The sequence below is a fragment of the Rhinolophus hipposideros genome (assembly GCF_964194185.1).
Source record: "Rhinolophus hipposideros genome assembly, chromosome: 2".
Taxonomy (NCBI): domain Eukaryota; kingdom Metazoa; phylum Chordata; class Mammalia; order Chiroptera; family Rhinolophidae; genus Rhinolophus; species Rhinolophus hipposideros.
The window spans coordinates 75,180,082-75,198,146 of record NC_138048.1 but is presented as its reverse complement, the minus strand read 5'-3'; the positions used below and the strand labels follow the sequence as shown (position 1 = coordinate 75,198,146).

The 18,065-nt window shown below is 39.7% G+C and overlaps 1 protein-coding gene across 9 annotated transcripts in view; it reads right to left on the bottom strand.

Moving 5' to 3' along the window:
- Nucleotides 1–16,609, bottom strand: part of GOLIM4 (golgi integral membrane protein 4) — a gene marked incomplete at its 5' end in the record, with an annotated part of 75,698 nt that extends 59,089 nt beyond the window's left edge. For 6 of the 9 annotated variants that reach the window (XR_013994489.1, XM_081067088.1, XM_081067092.1 and 3 more), the window contains one exon: nt 16,081–16,267. Coding sequence is in view for 8 of the 9 variants with exons in the window: in XM_081067088.1 (XP_080923214.1) it covers nt 16,081–16,267 (187 nt within the window). Of the gene's footprint in view, nt 1–16,080 lie in introns of all 9 variants that reach the window. The other 3 variants (XM_081067094.1, XM_081067093.1, XM_081067087.1) reach the window with 2 other exon arrangements.
- Between the last annotated feature and the right edge of the window lie 1,456 nt (nt 16,610–18,065).

Below are 18,065 nucleotides of genomic sequence, written 5' to 3'. Positions count from 1 at the left end.
GAGCAGTCTCTCAGTTTTCCTTCAAAATGTCACAGGTGTGAACTAACTAGTGTAGGCAGGGGGGCCCAGTGTGAATTAGTATAAGTCTTGAAGTAAGGAAAAGTTCAGTAAATATAATTTTCTTGCTTTTGAATACTAATACTTTCAGGGTTGCCTGAATCACTAGATAGGAATCATCTGTTAATTCTTTGGCTAGGAGGATGTCTTTCCTTTTCATGTTCCTAAATACTTAGAAGTCTGTTATTTTAAAAAGTGGGGTAGATTTTTGTTTACACAAATATTTTATTATTTTTTCTAGCATAATTTGTAAAAAAACAAACTGAAGCTTAACAGAAGTTCAATTATCAGTTATAAAGGTAATATTAATGAGATTTTCATGAATCAATTCCAAGAACATCTTTCCCTTTCTGCCATTTATATATAATAAACCAAAACTAAACTGTGACCATGTATCGTGTATTAACAAATTGCTGAGCACGAGTCAGGTAGTTCTTATTTTCATTCTTGTTCACTTAAGCCAACATCTCAGAATTAAAAAAAAAAGTCACAAAATTTTAACTTAGATGAACTCTTAAGGCTAGTTCAACTACCCTCCAGATATTTGAGTTAACTCCATAATATTCCTCCTGAATGCTCAGTTATACTCTGAACCTTTCCTGTGACAGGCAGTGTTCCCAAACCAGGGGGATTGTGAATGTTTCAGGCAATTAATTTAGCAAAAAGGCAGTAATTGGACCTTTTGCCAATTTCCACTTTTTAAATAAATTACTTACTTTAAAAATGACTCCTTTACACAATACAAATGGAAAAAGGATGTACCAAATGAGCATGAGTGATGGTGAAGAGAGAACAAACAAGGGAGCTCATATCTGGGCAGTCCCTTGGGCAGCTTATTCTTGACTGAACAATGATATCAAGGCATGTGTTTTGAACATTAAGTTTTAGTAGTTTTATTTTCGGTCATTTTTTAAAAATTATACTAACAGACCTGTGCATACAGACAGGATGCATAAAGATATTAAATTAGCACTATAGGATAGGGGCAATAAAAAGATAATGATTTTGCAAATGTTCTCAAAATAGTCCTTAAGCTGCATTATCTAACTCAAACCAGTCATGAAGCACATTAAGAAGCTGCTACTAGTCCTTGGGGGAAAAAAAAGACAAAAGAACAAGGGTTTTCATATCAGCAGGGATTGACATTACCCAAATGTCCATCAATAGCAGGACTGATAAACTGTGATAGACTTACACAATGGCATACTCATAGAAATGAACAATCGATATCTACATGTAACAGCTCAGATGAATCTCAATTGAAGCAAGACACCAAACGCAAGAATACACATTTTTAGATTTCAATCATTAAAGTACAAAAATAAAGGCAAAATTAAAAAATAAAGGCAAAAATAAAGGCAAAAATAAAGGCAAAATTAATCCATGGTGATTATCCTTTGGAGGTGGGGCTGAGTTACTGAGTAAAAGGGGCTCATGGAAACTTCCAGGATGCTCATATTGTTACGTGCTTTGATCAGGTTGCTGGTGACACAACTGTGTTTGTGAAAATTCATGAAGCTGTATGCATACAACTTGTGCACTTTTATGTATATATGTTATACAGAATTGTACACCTGAAATCTATGTAATTTCACTAACAATTGTCACCCCAATAAATTTAAAAAAAAGATAAAAGAAAACAAATGAAATGTTAAAAAAAGTAAATGTTAGATTTGATTGGGCTATCGCATGCCCATTATTTTATTTGTGAAGTGTATGATTCTTTATCTTGTCCAATATATATTAGGTCTAAAAGTAATTTTGTCTAGTTTTAAAGCTACTAATTTTACTAATTTTAAACTATATATACATCTGTGCTATAATCAAATACACTGTTATTTTCAATGTGTTAAAAATTCAGAGAAAATTTAATAGTGTCACTTAAAATGAGGAAAAAATTTAAAGGTCTTATATACCATGAATCTTAATTTTATTATCTTTAAAATTACCTTTATTACACAATCATTGATAATACACTTGATAATATAGATATAATACATTAGATATGATACATATAGATATGATAATACAATATGATAATACATTGATAATATAGAGTTAAGTTTACTTTTACATAAAGTTACTTCTGTATCATGTGGCACATAAAAAAGATTCGTATAGGAATTTGTGAGATAATATATGCTATAATGAAAAAGTTTTGAGCATTAGAGGGAAAGTTGGGTAACACTTTAGTCATGGAGAAAAAATTATGGTCAGAACTGTGGGTATCTGCAAATTCCAGACTTGGCACCAACAAACTGTGAATTGTGTCAGGTCAGTACTGTCCAATAGAAATACACCATGAATCACATTTGTAATTTTTAAACTTCTAGCAGCCACATTTTAAAATGTAGGGAGTATATGTGCACTGTAATACACCAATAATATATCTAATGCAACACAACAGTTAATTGAAATGTAATGCCACCAAAACAATAAAGTTTTTTCACAGAAAAATATTTCACAAGTTTTAGTTTTAACTTTTAAATTAGTTAAAAATTTGAACCTCAGTTCCTCAGTCCTACTAGTTGCACTTGAAGTGATTTTACAATACCTGGCCAGTGGCTACCGCATTGGACAGCACAGATGTCATGTCAATCTCTCATTTTCTTCTAAGTTAATCAGATAAAGAATTTCCCAAATATACAGTGGCAGGAGGAGACCTGACTCTGGGTGGTGAACAAACAATGCAACATATGGATGTATTATAGAATTGTGCACTTGAAACCTATGTAGTTTTCCTAACCAATGTCACACCAATAAATTGAAAAAAAAAAAAAAAAAAAAAAAAAAAAAGAATTCCCAGTGAGAATTTTTGCCAACTGAAGCCCACATGCCCCTGAGCCATTCACCACACAGGAATGCAGCCCAATGTCTAGGGATCTTAGGACTTTCAAAGTGGGAAATCTGGATGTTTACATAAAATATTCTTTTTCCTTGTAGACAACTATCATGAAATTTTTCAGAGCACTGTGTGGGACAAACCAAAGCATATCCATATGCTGCTCTTTGCAACCTGGTTCTACAAACATTCTTTCTTGCTCTTCCAATCTATGATTTATTTAGGAGTAATTTGGCTTCTACATCTGGAAACTGAAAAACACAGCTGGAGAGTCAGTTGAGTCATGAGCTTCAAAGCCTCCTCTAAAGTCAAGGTGAAGCTACAGCTGCTCTCAGGAGGTGACAGCCAGTGGTGAAAATTAGGAGGATCCCTGTGTGAGCTTAAACCCTTGTCTCCAGAATGCAGACAAGTCTGAAATAGAATCATCCTAAAGTAAGGAACAATCCAAGCCCCCGATTTTGGATCAAGGACAATGTGCCAGAGATAAACGGAAAGGGTGGTGAAACCAAGTATGTAATAGTGACCACCACTCTTAATACCCAATCCCTACAGAGCCTGCCTGGATCTTCCAGGGTATGTGAAATCCAGAAGGGCACAAGGTTAACAGGCCAGGGACAGTGGAAAGCTGCAGAGGTGAAGCAGGAAGTAGTAGCTTGAGAGATGGGAAGAGGAGGGGTGGGGATGGAGGGTGGTGGCAGGTAGACTCCAAGGAGACCAGTTCTCAAGTCCAGGTGAGTCACCAACTGTGAATATTAACTGTTTAATAGGATCTGAAAAGGACAGACTTCCCCCTGAGAGACAAAGTCAGAAACTCTGTTTTGTGAATACTGTTAAAACCACATGTGAATGCTGTTAAAACCTCATTATAGTTTCAGAGTAAGAGAGCCTGGGAAACTGAGGGCCTTGAGTTAGGATTCAACAGTTTGAGCATCAATCCCAAGTGTGTCACTGTTGCTATGTGACTTGCATTTCTCCAAATATAAATGGTCATAATATACCATATTGCCTTACTCTATATCACAGTGTTGTTTTCAGTACCAAGTGATATCATGACTATAAAGCAACATGAAAACTATAAGTTTCTCACGTGATTGTAAAGCATTTTTTATTATTATTATTTACTAAGCAATTAGAACTGGATTATAGGAACACAACTATTAAATGCCATTTAGGTCCCTAATCAGGATTCCTCTTAATTCTGAGGTGGGTGAAGTGGGTTAGGGCTTTAGGGGAATAGTAGTGAGCATTATTACCCCATTACAAACCCAGTCACTTTCTAGAGAATTCATAGGAAGGGACCAGGGGAGGTCAAATTCCAAGGTGGGCTCAAAAAGACCTCACAAAGAGGAATTTGCCCTAAAGCAGTGGTTCTTAATCTTTTTCAGGTCACTGGTGCTTTGAGGATCTGATAAACGCTATGGCTCTGTCTTGGAAATGGCACATATACAAAAGTGACATATTTTTCAGAAAGTTCATGGACCCCCATGGATCCCAAATTGAAAATGTCACCTCAGAGACAAGACCCACGGTGTGGTCTTAGGATTGAGTTGTCGCTGGGTGGGAGGCAGTTTTAAGAACAGCTGGAAGCCAACAATAAAACAGAACAGTCTTTTTTTAAAGGTTCAGCCTCCACTCAAAGTGTTGCTACCGTGGGATCCTCAGATGACGACATCTTGGAGTGTATGTAAGAGCTATACCGTTATTCAGCTAACTCTTAGCTACTGCTTCCTTGGACAGTTTCAACAGAAATGAGCACCCTTTAGTTCAATGCTTATGGACCCTAACCATCACAGGGAGTAAAAGGTATATGAGAAAGGAAAAAATATATAATATAAAAAATACCAAAAAAAATATACACATATATTTGTGTGTGTGTATATGTACATATATGTATGTGTGTGTATATATATATTTATATATTTATAAAATATAAAAATATATATATTTATATATACATACACACACACACACACACACACACACACACACATATATATATATATATATATTTTTATTTATTTCCTGTACATCTCCCTAAGAACCATACTGCACATGTTAGCACTGCATTGTAGAACATGTAGGGAATTTTTGCTATTTTGGTTTTTGGGACAGCGAACAGAGACCACCCATTACAGGAGCCTTGTGATATCCACATGAATATCACCAAGAGAAGTCCACAGCAACATAAAGTGACACTAACTGTCACAGCAACAACCTGGCACCTGTACAGATAGGAGTGGGCAGGAAGAGAATCACTTATACTACAGAAATTCAACAGCAACTTCTCAATGACAAGAACAGAACTCGCCTTGATTCTTGAATGGAATATGGCCTCAAACATTTTGACAAAATATTCTCTATCCATTTCCCAATCCAATCTCTTAAGAAACGTTTAGGAAAGTCGAAAAGAAAATAGATATTTATCTCATGCATTTATAACTATTAAAATATGTTTAGGAGAGTGAGGTCATACTGAATCAGGCATTAAAATTGTTCAGAAAACATTTAATAACTTTTTCATAATATGCTCTTGTGCTCTATTTTTATAAATATCACAAAAGAATATTCACATATTGCAGTATTTTAAACTTGACTTTCAAAGTAGGGATGAATGAATAAGTTGAAATTACCAGTCAAGCAGTTAATGTTCTTTCTTTAAATCAAAGATTTTTATCTAAGACCATTGAAACTCTATAAAAAATGTCTTCTATCAAATACCAAAGTCTTCACCAAGGACTGCAGTCTATAAAGTCAGAAGGAATATTGAAAAGCAAGTGAAAAACACTGTATGAACTAACAAACTGCGCTGTATTCCCATCTACTTGTCACTGTGGGAGTGGGAAATTTTCACATATTGTCAATCGATTTTTGAAACTCCCCAAGGACATGGTGCCTTCCACTTTGTGATTTCTCCTGACAGCCTACTGGTTCAATTTATACTTCAGAGTTACCCGGAATTCTCTTTCCTTTTAATTTTTCCAGCTCAGATAGTTTAACCACCAGATACTCTTCCTCTGAATTGCCATAATTTCAAATGTCACTTCCTGCTAATATACTTCAAATTAAATGGTAAATCACACTTAATATGAACAAAATGTTTTTCTACAAAAGTATTACGTTGCATAATCCAGGAAAATAATTGAAAACAGTGCCTGGTGTTCAATAAATGTCAGCTTATGAGGACCTTGGTAATGATATGCCAACAATGAAAGTAACAACATTCTCACCTTGTGGTGGGCAGCTACTAACATGGCCCCAATGGTCCCCATCTTGTGTTATTCATACCTTCACAAAACCACTTCTCTTGAGCTTGAGCTGAACTTAGTGATTCAATTCTAATGAACAGAATAGGGCAGAAGTAATGTTTTATCACTTTCAAGATTAGGTTACGAAAAATACTTTCAGCTTTTATCTTGGGTTCTTACACACTCTCTAACTGTCTCTTGGATCTCTTGCCCTGAGGGGAGGAAGTTATCATGTTGTTAAATTCCATGTTGGAACTGTGGAAAGCCTTATGGAAAGGCCCAGATGAGTGAGATCGGACACAGATCTTCTGAGGCCTTCTGGGAATCCTGAAGCAGAGTCTTCAATCCCAGTTGAGTTTTGAGATGACTTCAACCCTGGTCAGCAGCTTCATCATGCCACATCACGACAGATCTCCAGAGAAGCACCCAGCTAAGCCCAGATTCCTTTCCAACAGAAACCGTAAGATAGTATTTGTTGTTCTAAGGTAATTCAGTTTGGGGATAATTTGCTATGCAAGTAGGATAACTACTAGGAAGTGTGGTGCTGCCATAACAAAAATCTAAAATGTGAGAGTGGCTTTGGAACTGTGAAGTGGGCTTCAAGAAGAGTGTGAGTGAGAGTGTAAAGTGCTTTGAACACACTGTTCACAGAATTTTGGACTCTGAAGAGATTGCTAGAAAGGGCATAAATGCTAGTGAGGAAAATTTTATTTGAAACTGGAAATTACGTCGTGATAGGTTTAACAATACCCACACTTATGTACAGTGACATGACCTGCAGTCACTTGTAACTGTAGGAGGAGTAAGAAATGTGCGACATGAACTGGGTGATATAACTAAGGAGATTTCCCAGCAAAATGTTGAAGGTGCTACTTGGTTTCTTCTTCCTAATTTATAGTTAATTGTGAGAAGATAAAGGACAGGACTACTAAACAAAAAGTAGGCAGGACTTGATGGTTTTGAAAATTCTCAGCCTCTCCTGACAACAAACAATGCTAAAATTAAGAAATAGCTTCCAAGCAAAGATTAATTCAAGAGAACTATCAAAATAAAACATGATCTAAAGATGAGACTGAGGTTGTGTTTTTTCAAATCCTTGTTAAGACTTTGAATGTGGTGGTGTCTCGGAGAATTATTCAGTCAGACCATGGCATCTCCCAAAAGTTTAAGAGTGTGGCTCACAGAACCTTTTTCAAGAGGCCTTTTGGAAGTTAAAGGGCATTGTCTCTCCTTTGTCTCAGCAGAAGCCCAAGGTAGAGACGGATTTATCTCCAAGAAATATGTGGGTGTGGTTTTTGTCTAACAGAGTCAATCCCAACAAGCTTCATAGGAGACCCATAGAAGTTTTGAGAGTGTTTTATCAGCGGAAACTACCAGTTTGACAGATACAGTACAAAATGGAAACAGGTCAGAAATAGAATAGAAAGGGACAGATACGGTACAAAATGGAAATAGGTTCCAAAAATTCTACTGGCTGGAAGCAGCCTGAGAAAACTCGGCTGCAGACACATCCTATCTTTCATGAAAAAGGAAGGATGACTCAGAGAGTGATACCAATAGTCCAAAGGGTAGAACCAGCAGTCATGGAGAATTATTCCCAGGCCTGAAAACCTAGTCAAGGAATATTTGCCCAGCTGGACTTCAGAATGACTATGAACCAGTGATTCCTACATACTTTGGATTTTCTGTTTTGTTGAAAAAAGAATGTGGAGGTATCTGATGCCTGCCCCACTCCTGTGTGTTGGTTGTGTTGAGATAAAAAATCTTGACTGTTTAGTTTCACAGATCTACAGATGAAGAAGAACTGTACTTGAAAAGTTGTACATGAGGAACTATACCCAAAGAGCTTTGTTCACCCACACCCAGATCAAACTTAGATGACTTCTGGATTTTGAGCTGATGCTCACCTATAAAGAGGATTTATTTTTCATCTTCTGATAAAAGCAATGTCTGACATCAGTACAAGTTAACATGTTCATAGCATCAAACATTTAAAAAGCACATAAAGTCCTTTTAAAAATTCTCTTGAAATGCTTGTTAATAGGTTGAGAGATTGACACAATAGGAATCAGATTCATAATATTAAATCTTACTAATGTAAAATGTGATAAACTATCTACACTAACAAAACTAAATACTCCAGTAGTTATCAGCTACCCAATTTTAATTTATGTTTAGGATATTTATTTTATAGCAACAAGCTATCGTTGAGAGTACACAAGCAATGGGAATGCTCTCTTAAATATCTTGATTTGCAGTTTTGTTGTTTATTACAAAAATTCCACCTAAGAGGTCTAAGTGAGATATGAAATGGGAAACGGAATGTTTAACTCTCCTAAAATAATTATATATTTTTTCTGAAATTCACTAACTCTCAAAGGAAAAGAAATGATGTCATTTGAATGTTCTATTATGCCTTGCCCTTCAGACAGCATCTTCTCCTCTTCTGTTCACTATCTATCATACTGACATTTTATATATGAAAAATAGTTAAAGCAGTATTTTTTAAATGTCATATTGTCACAAACAGCAATTTATTTCATGTCCTTGTCCCTCCAGGTTGAGACTATTTAGTAAGGCTCATTAGTGAAGGGCAATCACTGGTATGTCCTCTGGATAGGCACTCACAGATGGAGAAAAGCAAAGAACACAGATATGCCATTCAGAAATACATAGCATTGTTAAAAATAGCAACACCGATTTCTGTTCTAAATGAGAAGAGGGTGTTGCTGTTCTCCAGAGAGAGCAGAGTATAGTGGAGGAACGTTACATTGTGCAGGAAGTCAGGATATGTGGGCTCTGTGCCTAGCTTGAGACCCATAGTAGGTGATTCATCAGCTTCCGCATTGTTTTCTTAACTGGAAAATTCAGTGTTCATGTCAAATTAAAACAGTTAATTAATTCCTAAACTCCAGATATGCAGGTACTCCAGACAGGAGTTCTTACTTATGGGATGCCAAATATTCACGTTTTCTCCTAAAATAAACTTCTAAAGAGAAAACTTTATACTAGTACATTGTAAGTGAAAAATCTGACTTACACAGCATGAATGGATTTCAATTTCAATGCAATAAAACAACAAAACAATTATTAAATCTAGCTTTCAGGCTGCTGGCTGCCTGAAGTCTGCTCCGAGGGAAAAAAAGAGCAACTCTATCTAGGAGAATGATTCTAGTATCAAATTGAGAGTTTCTCCTTGACTTCTCAAGAACACACCGAAAGAGCATTCAAAAGGGCATATGTTTCTTATTATGTGATTCGATGCTATTTTATGCAGGATCTGCATACCACCTAAAATCAATTCCAGTATCAACCAAAATCAGCTGTGTAACAGGAGCAACTGTCTTACACTCTAGAAATGCTGCATCAAATAGTCACACCTGTTAGTTCTGATGCTAAATTTTATCTTGAATCCTCATACGACCCATCTAACCTACTTTTTCAAAACCAGTAATAGTGTCATGAAACACTAAAATAATTTCCCAGGCGATGGAGTACTGTGGAGAGAACATGAGATCGGAAGTCACATCAGGGTTCTAAGCTCAGTTTCATTAGATTAGACCTTGACACTGGCATGTTAACTAACCCCTCTGGTCCTCAGATTGCTCATTCACATTAAAATGCTTGTGTCACTTTTAAATAAGAAAATGCATGTAACATGCTTAGCACAGTACTTGAACACAGTAGATACTCAATAAAAGTTATCTATTTAAAATAATTAAATTCTTTTAAAATTAAATTTATTGGGGTGACAATGGTTAGTAAAATAACATAGGTTTCAAGTGTACAATTCTATAATACATCATCTATATATATCACATTGTGTGCTCACCACCGAGAGTCAGTAATTTAATTCTTTCAAACAAACTTGCAAAATTCTATCACAATCAATTCACTTCAAATAACACTGGCTTGAAACAAAAATGTAGTTTGCCATTTTTCTATTATAATAAAGTTACATAACTTTCACTTCCAAACAAAGCTACAAAACCCACAAACCACTGACTGGCAAAAGAAGCAAAAACATTATGTCCTCAATGATAAAAGAACACTTAGTTGTCAAAATGAAAAACAGTAACTCTTAGTTGCTACCACATAAATGTTTTCAGGTCTTTTCTTACCAAAAAAAGGTCAAAATGGCAGAAACGACAGAGTGAGAGTATCTTAAATCAAATAAAAGTTTCAGCCAAGATGGCCACACGGTTCTGAAAAGAGCTGTATTTAGGACATAACCAATAAAACTATTACCTACGAGATGTAGTAAACTGTGGCAAAATGAAAAAAACAGCCCGATACTAATCCAGCAACAGTCGTCCTGATCGCCTAATAAATGGAGCAGGAATGCACTCCAGGATTCACGCTCGTCACTTCAGGTGTACTGTTTCTAATCCATACCAGTGTGTGCAAGATACACATTGCTATCCAAAATTAAATATGAGGATCTGAAGTTCAGAGAAGTTACTTGCCTGGCCAGGGTCACTCTACAGGTAAGCACCAGAGTTGCATTCAAATTGTATCTGACCAGAAACCCACTCCCTTCACTAGTGTGTTTCTTTCCTTTTTGGACATAAAGATGTGTGTAAGAATCATTCTCAATGCTTTGAAAGTCATGAACTGATATTAATACCCTTTTCTCTCTCTCCTTTCTTCTGGTTTCTTTCAAATCCTTCGCGTTTTGGTCCCCGCCAGCTTCAGTCGCCATTACCCTAACTCCAGTTCACTCATTCATGAAGTCACTGAAACCTGGACTTGTGCCCCAGCCCTATAAGAAACTGTCCTTGGTAAAGCAGGGGAGAATACAAAACAATCAAAGTGAGGTTTTCAATCCAACCGGGACTAAAACTAAAGGTTCACAGATGATGAGCAATTCTCTGACATGGTCAACCAGTATTGGCACGTTCCAATTTACAAGGATGACTAAGGCAGATACTATGTGTGGAATCAAACCTATTTGTGCAAATCATATACATTAAACAGAATGCTTAACTGAGTAAAATTTTCAAAAAGCATCTAGAAGCCATTGTCTTTTATTCAGGGAATGAATTTTACGGCAGGGTTTCACATATAAATAAAAACTACTAAGTTTTCAGTTGACCCTAAGGAGTAATAATTCTGTCCCATTTTTAAAACAGAGAAGAATGCAACAAAAATAGGTTGATAAATACCTCCTTTTAACTGTAACACGTACTTCAGTGAAAATGTTTATTTAATCATCAATATCTAATTGATATTTATTAAGTCCTAATTTTGCACTAGAAAACGAGCATACCTACCTACCATGTTTCCCCAAAAATAAGACCTAGCCAGACCATCAGCTCTAATGCATCTTCTGGAGCAACAATTAATATAAGACCCGGTATTATATTATATAATATTATATTATAGCTGGTCTTATATTAAAATTAGACCGGGTCTTATATTAATTTTTGCTTCGAAAGACGCAGTAGAGTTGATGGTCTGGCTAGGTCTTATCTTCGGGGAAACACGGTACCATGCGTTGTCCGCCCCCGTGGGTCTAAATTACTGAGCTGTGTGAACAACTCTTGCTCCTGAGGTTACCCAATAGTCCAAAATGCAAGCTACACCCTGCTAAGAATTATGTGCTGGGTGACACTATTAATCCTCATGACAGCCCATATTGAAGCTCTATTATCCTGATTACTTCATATGATGAAAACAGGTCAGACAACTTAAGGAACTTGCCCAAGATCACACAGCTGGTTTTAAAAAACAAACAAACAAACAAAATAAACAACAACAAAGAAAAACCACAAGAAATCAAATCCAAGTGCTCTGACTCCTCAGTCCTTATCCATTACACTTTATTGCTCAACATATATAAGCACATTCATAGGCAGAGAGAAAATACCAGATCGGTATATAGACCTACTATTTATTGAGCACCTACTATATGCCAGGCACCAGGTACTAGAGACACAAGAATTAAAGAAGCCTGGTCCTGGGCTGAAAGAAACTTAAAAACAAAAAAAAGATTCAAGGTAGGTTGAAAACAAAGTAACCAGTTACAATATAATGTGTTCATGTTCAGGCTAGTGGGGTATCCATCCTGCTAGTTAGGGGAACAGGATGCAAAGGACAACTAATGTAACAACAGCATGACTCTTAGCACCAAACTTCTTTATTTTAAATAGTTGTAATACACTTAGGAACAGTAGCATAGAAAACTTTATATAAACCTTTTCTTGACGGTTTCTGGTCATCACTGGGAAAACCAAGAACGCTGCAATTATGTCATACAGTATTTCCAGAATGAGCAGAATGGCAACAGCCCCTACTTTTTAAAAATTTAAATAGTTATATCTCTCTCCCAGATTTTAGTGCAAACGGTTATTGCCTACCTCTAGCAGTTACACTTGCTCCTAATCTGAAATGATACAGAAGAGAGTTAATGAGTAACTATTCCCTAAGATTAAATTGTCAGGGAAGGTAGCTTCTCCAGAGTAAAGTACACAGACTTATGAGAGTTTACCTATTTTCTTTGATGTTCATTTAAGTATAACAAAAAGAGGTGGCTAATGATAAAAATAAATTCTATCAATTCTAAAATTTGACCCACAACAAACCTGGCAAAGAGAAAAATGAAATATCTTACCTCATACAGGGACTGTGACAATAGTAACAGCTAATCTTTAATGAGCAATACGTACTATGTGCCAGGTATGTTAGTTAGCAGCTTAATTTGATTAATTATTTTATCCTCACAATATCCCTATGGAATAAGTCATTCTAATTTCCATTATGTGAGAAAAATAAGGCCCAAGTTCACAAAAAAGGCTGCAGGACTAGAATTTGAATCACATGCTCAAGGTGGAAAAAAAAAACAAACAAAAAAACTTCAAATGTCTTTGTGGGCAAGCAGGTGAAGTAACTGTGAAGTGGCTGAGTTTTAAGATTACAGAGCTGTAATTCTCAACCTTGGCTGCACACAGTAATCACCTGGGGAGACTGCCAGGTGTGTTCCATCCCTATGCCCCCATAGATTGTGATTTTATTGGTCTGGGAGCTGCTCAGGTAATTCTAATGCCCAGTCAAAGCTAAGAATCACTATGTGTAGACACAGAGAATGGCTCACGGCTGACATGAAAGGAGTTTTGAAAAATGTAAAAGAGTAAGGAAACAATGTGCTGCTCAAAGGTTGTTAGTGCTGCCTCTGCCACTAATATGTAACCTCTGCCCCGCTTCTCAATAAAATTAAGAGAGAGCATGGGTGGAAGATAGTAAATAGACAGGCTGGCAGACATAGACATTTGTTTTCAGTGGAGAGGGGGTTGCCTGTCTTGGAACTTTTCCATCTCCTGTTTATGGAATTGTCCTACTACAAAATGCACTTGGAGTTAGACATAACCTACTTTCAAAATAAACTCTGGAGTACAACCCATTCTTAAACTGAAGACGACCTAAATATGCTCATTTAACAAATGTATACCTTCAAATTACAGGGCCAAAGTACTTCAACATTTCAAGAGTTGTATTTTTTTTAAAGAAGGCCACTGATGGTTAACTCTGATCTTAACTATCAGTGGCCATTAAAAAATCCAAGCCAGGTCAAAACATCTCATGTAACTAAGTAAGACAGAAGAATGGCAAGTCTAAGCCCTAAAAACAAATGCAGGCGGTACATAGCATTACTGAGTAAAATGTCATTTGTCATTGGTAAAGGGAAGCCAACCTGTATACCACCAGAAAAATCTTCATTAAATGGCCTGCAGATGTGAAATCCAAAATAAATGCTACAGAAGTCAATTGTGAACCCATTAAAAATAAAACCTGTAGCTTGCCTTGGGAAATAATTTTTCATGCCTAACCACATTATAATTGTTGCAGTTCAAGAGGAAATGGCTAAAGAGTAAATTAAGAAATGGCCTTTAAGGCTACTCATTCAAAGTAGCTACAACAATTTTTCATCCCCTGCTGCAGAGCAAATGTGTATTTTAATAGTCCTGTATTACCACTTACCACCACCTTCCCCCACTACCACTGCCAAAAGAAGACAAAAGTAGAAAAGAAATCGAGACTGACTTCCGAAAGGGCATACTGCAACATAAAGGCCATGACTCAGAAACCAGGGCCTTGACCAATGAGTGTCAGCACTGGCAGTTGAGGCTGCTGCAAACTTGGGTAAAATATTTTGTAGTTGTTACCTTGTTTTGTTTTTTCAAAAAGCAGAGACAGGGACATGAAGCCTAGGAAAGCAGACAAAAGTGTGTGGGGTTAATTTTCTCACTAGTTTAGGATAATTTTACTTGTTAATTGCATAAACACACATTGCTCCCCTCACGCACTGTGCACTGGGCTGTGTTGATGAGTATGACAGCGCCTGCTCTCACCCGTCTCCTAAAGTAAGAAACCAAAGCACCAACCTCATAATTCACCACACAAGCCCCTTCCAACAATGAGTGTGAAAAGCCAGTCCTGTCATTGTACTCTTAGCACATTTTCCTCCTGGTCTAAATGCCCTGAACATCACAAGGAAGCCGCTGATACCATCTAAATAAGTATGTAAATAAATATCCATACTTTGCATACCAACAATAATCCATGGGTAAATGGCAAGAAGTTTTAAGAAAAGTTTTTTTTTAACCTAAGACCATATCAAAACAGGTTTTCCTTTTGAACCAAGCCCAGCTCACATATTTTCACTGCCTGTGGCTACGCAGCTTCAAGAAGCTAAAAGTACTTTCCTTTCTTCCAAGTTGGGAAGAGCAAATAAGACCAAGCAATCAGCTGTACATCATTTTCTCTCATCTTAATTTTTTTTTTTTTTACTAAAACATACTCAAAATAGCTAAAGCAATGAAAAGGCATCTGTTTTACATTTGTATACACATACATGGACAGATCTATCTAGCTTGTATCTTCCTACTAATATGAAATAAGCTATATTTGCCTTCTCAGCAATGACTGTCAACATTTCACTGCTAAGTTTTTTTATTTATTTTTTTTTCTGGTTGGGGAGAGGGCTGCGTAAGTGTTGAAAATTAACCACAGGTACAAGTGAAAGCTTTCAAAACGTGTGTCGGATGACGATGCTCTTAACAAGACCACATGGTGCTTACTTTGCAGTCACGCGTCATTTATGTTTCTGAAATTCACATTAAATGAGACTCTAAAATAGAATGATAGGCGCTGCAAGTCTTTCTGCAGGTCCTGCCCACGTAGTGTTTGCTGTGTCTGGCAAAGTGAACTGTTTCTCTTCTTGGGCTTCTCAACACTAATTGTAAAATACACACACACACACACACCCAACTCCATGATAAAGTAAGTTACTCAAGAAGACAAACTTTCTTTTTTTTCCCCAAAAAAACATAGCTGCAGGTTGGTGAACAGTAGTAGTGGCGTGGACTCTTCTAACAAATCCAACGTGCCTAGTCACCCCATTAACAGAAACTAGCAGGTTTAGGTGCCATTCGACTAGGCCATCAGTTTGGGCAGCCCGGTCATGGCTTCTCTTAAAAAAAAACAGCAGCTTGAGAAATCTCTGCCAAGCTCCCCATTTCTTAGGCTACTAACAAAGTCAAATGGAAATCCCTAGAAACCAGCACAGCTATGCCTCTTCGGGACGGGCTGGCAGAACCGGAGCCAGGGCTCCTGGTTTGCCTGCGTGAACTGTCGCCGGGCCTTTGATAAGGGCTGGTGAAGGACTCAGTGTGCACCCGCCCATTCAAAGTCCAGCGGGGCCAGAGGCTGGCGCTACCTGCCCACTTCAAACATAACCGCCCGAGGAGCCGGGACATCGGGGATGTCACATCCCCTGACATTCTGGGGCCCGGCCGCCCTGCAAGGCTCGCCTCTCGTGTCCCTGAAGGTCAGAGGTGGCGCCCGCAGGGCCCAAGGCTCACCAAGGCTACTTTTCCAGCTGTGGCGGAGGCGCGGGACAAAGTTGGCCACTGGCCGCGCGCGTCCCGTTCACCGTACCTTGTAACTGGGCGGAAAGGGACTCCTGGTGCTGCTGGTACTTGAGCGCCACCGCCTCGGCTTTCCGCAGCTGTGTCTGCAGCTCATAGTACAGCATCGCGCCGTAGAGAAAGCCGAAGACCACGGTGAGCAGCAGCAGCGTCTGGAAGATCCGCTTCTGCTTTCGGGAGCACATCCCGTTTCCCATCGTCCCGCCTGGACCCCGCGCCGCGGCCGCCCCCGCCGCCGTCTCCTCCGCCCCGCGGCCCGAGCGAGCGCCTCAGCAGCGGCCGCCGCAGGAGGTGGCCGGACGCAGCATGAGGGCCAGGAGAAGCCAGACACAAAAGCCGGGCCCAAGGGGAAGTGGCGACCGCTCAGCCCCCGCGCGCCGCGGGGCGCGCAGCCATCGACGCCGCCCGGGCCGCCGCCGCCAAACTTTTGCGAAGCTGTCTCTTTGCGAGTGTCCGGGCCCGGGAGGGGGCCCTCCGCATAGTTCTGAGCGGGCTGTCCTCGCGCTTGTCCCCAGACGCCGCTGGCCTTCTTTCCGCCTCCCCACTTTTTGGCCCGGCTACCCCCGGCGGCGCTCGGAGTCCCGCCCCGGCCCCTCCCCGCCCCCTCGCGGCGGTTCCCACTGCGCTACTTTGTCGCCACCAAAAGAGGGGGTGTGCCCTCAACAAAGGGACCCGGGCTCCAGGCGACGCCTCCGCGCGCGGCGTTGACGGTGGGTGACGGGTGGGGGCCGGCTGCTTGGCCGGGTTGGGGGGATTGCGGGCCGGTGTCACGGACTGGGCTGCCGAGCCTTTGTCGCCGCCGCCTCCCACCCAACTTACGTGTCACCCACGGCCCCGCTATTCTGGCCAACGGGATTCCGGGAGGAAGTCCCACTCGGGCTCCCCGCTCATTGGGCCCGTCCGAGCCGCCGCTCCCTCCCTTCGGGGAGGCAGTACTGGGCTCGATTGGACGCCCGCTTTGTCCGTCCGACCCCTGGGCCGCGCCTTCCCTCCCACTGCGGGGACCAGCGAGGGGCTCGTGGGCAGCGCGACCTCCTGGCGCCGGGTGCGTCCACGTGGAGTGCGGATGGGGGTGGGGGGAGGGGCCGTGGAGTCTGGAGAGGGGTGATTGGGGTGCGCCGAGGGCGTGTGCCGGCCTGCGGCGGGGCGAGGTACGCTGTGCACGTGTGTGGTTGTGCGTCTGTGTGATCCAGCGCTCGGAACGCACGTGGGGAGAGGAGTAACACATCGTATATTAAGTGGAGAGAGTGGATGCGAGCAACTGCACTCTACCGAGTACGTTTTCTTTCTCTGTCCAGTGGGCAGATGCGGGAGACACAGGGATAGGTACGTTGTCAGCACAATCTTCATAGTCAAACCGGAGATGTGCCAACTGAGCCTTGCCCCATCCAGTGTAACCAGGGTGGATGTCTGTGTGCCCATAGATGGCAGGACACGAGTCTGGAGACTCAAACACGCCAGCACGCTAGACTTACACTCAACTGTTCACGTGGGTTGAGGAAATCAGCTTACTTTTGGCAGAGGGTAAAGAAAGGATCTCATATTTTACCCCTGGTTGCAAATAGAATAATTTAAAAACAAATCTTACAGGCAGAAATGAGTATGCATTCATCTTGTCATGTGTATTTGTTTTATTGGTGGCAAAAATACATCAGTTACATTATTAAATTACATTTTAAAGGCCAACAAAGCTTCCCTACGTAAAAACAAGTAAAACAAACAGTAACCACAAACCTCTTCGAAAAAAAAAATCCATAGTGTATTTGCTCTTTCTATGTACTTAAGCAAGGAAGACTGAGGTTATGCATAAATGATCATTTTGTTTCTGCACTTGACCTAAATTCTAAGAAAGTAAATGATTTCTCAAATGCCTCCGTAGTGTCATGGAATTTATTACATACTGCATAATTTTTTTATGACATTCTAACCAGTTTTTAGTTATCACTATCAATAATGGCCAGTGAGGGTTCAAAATGAGGGTAGATCTGTTTAGCC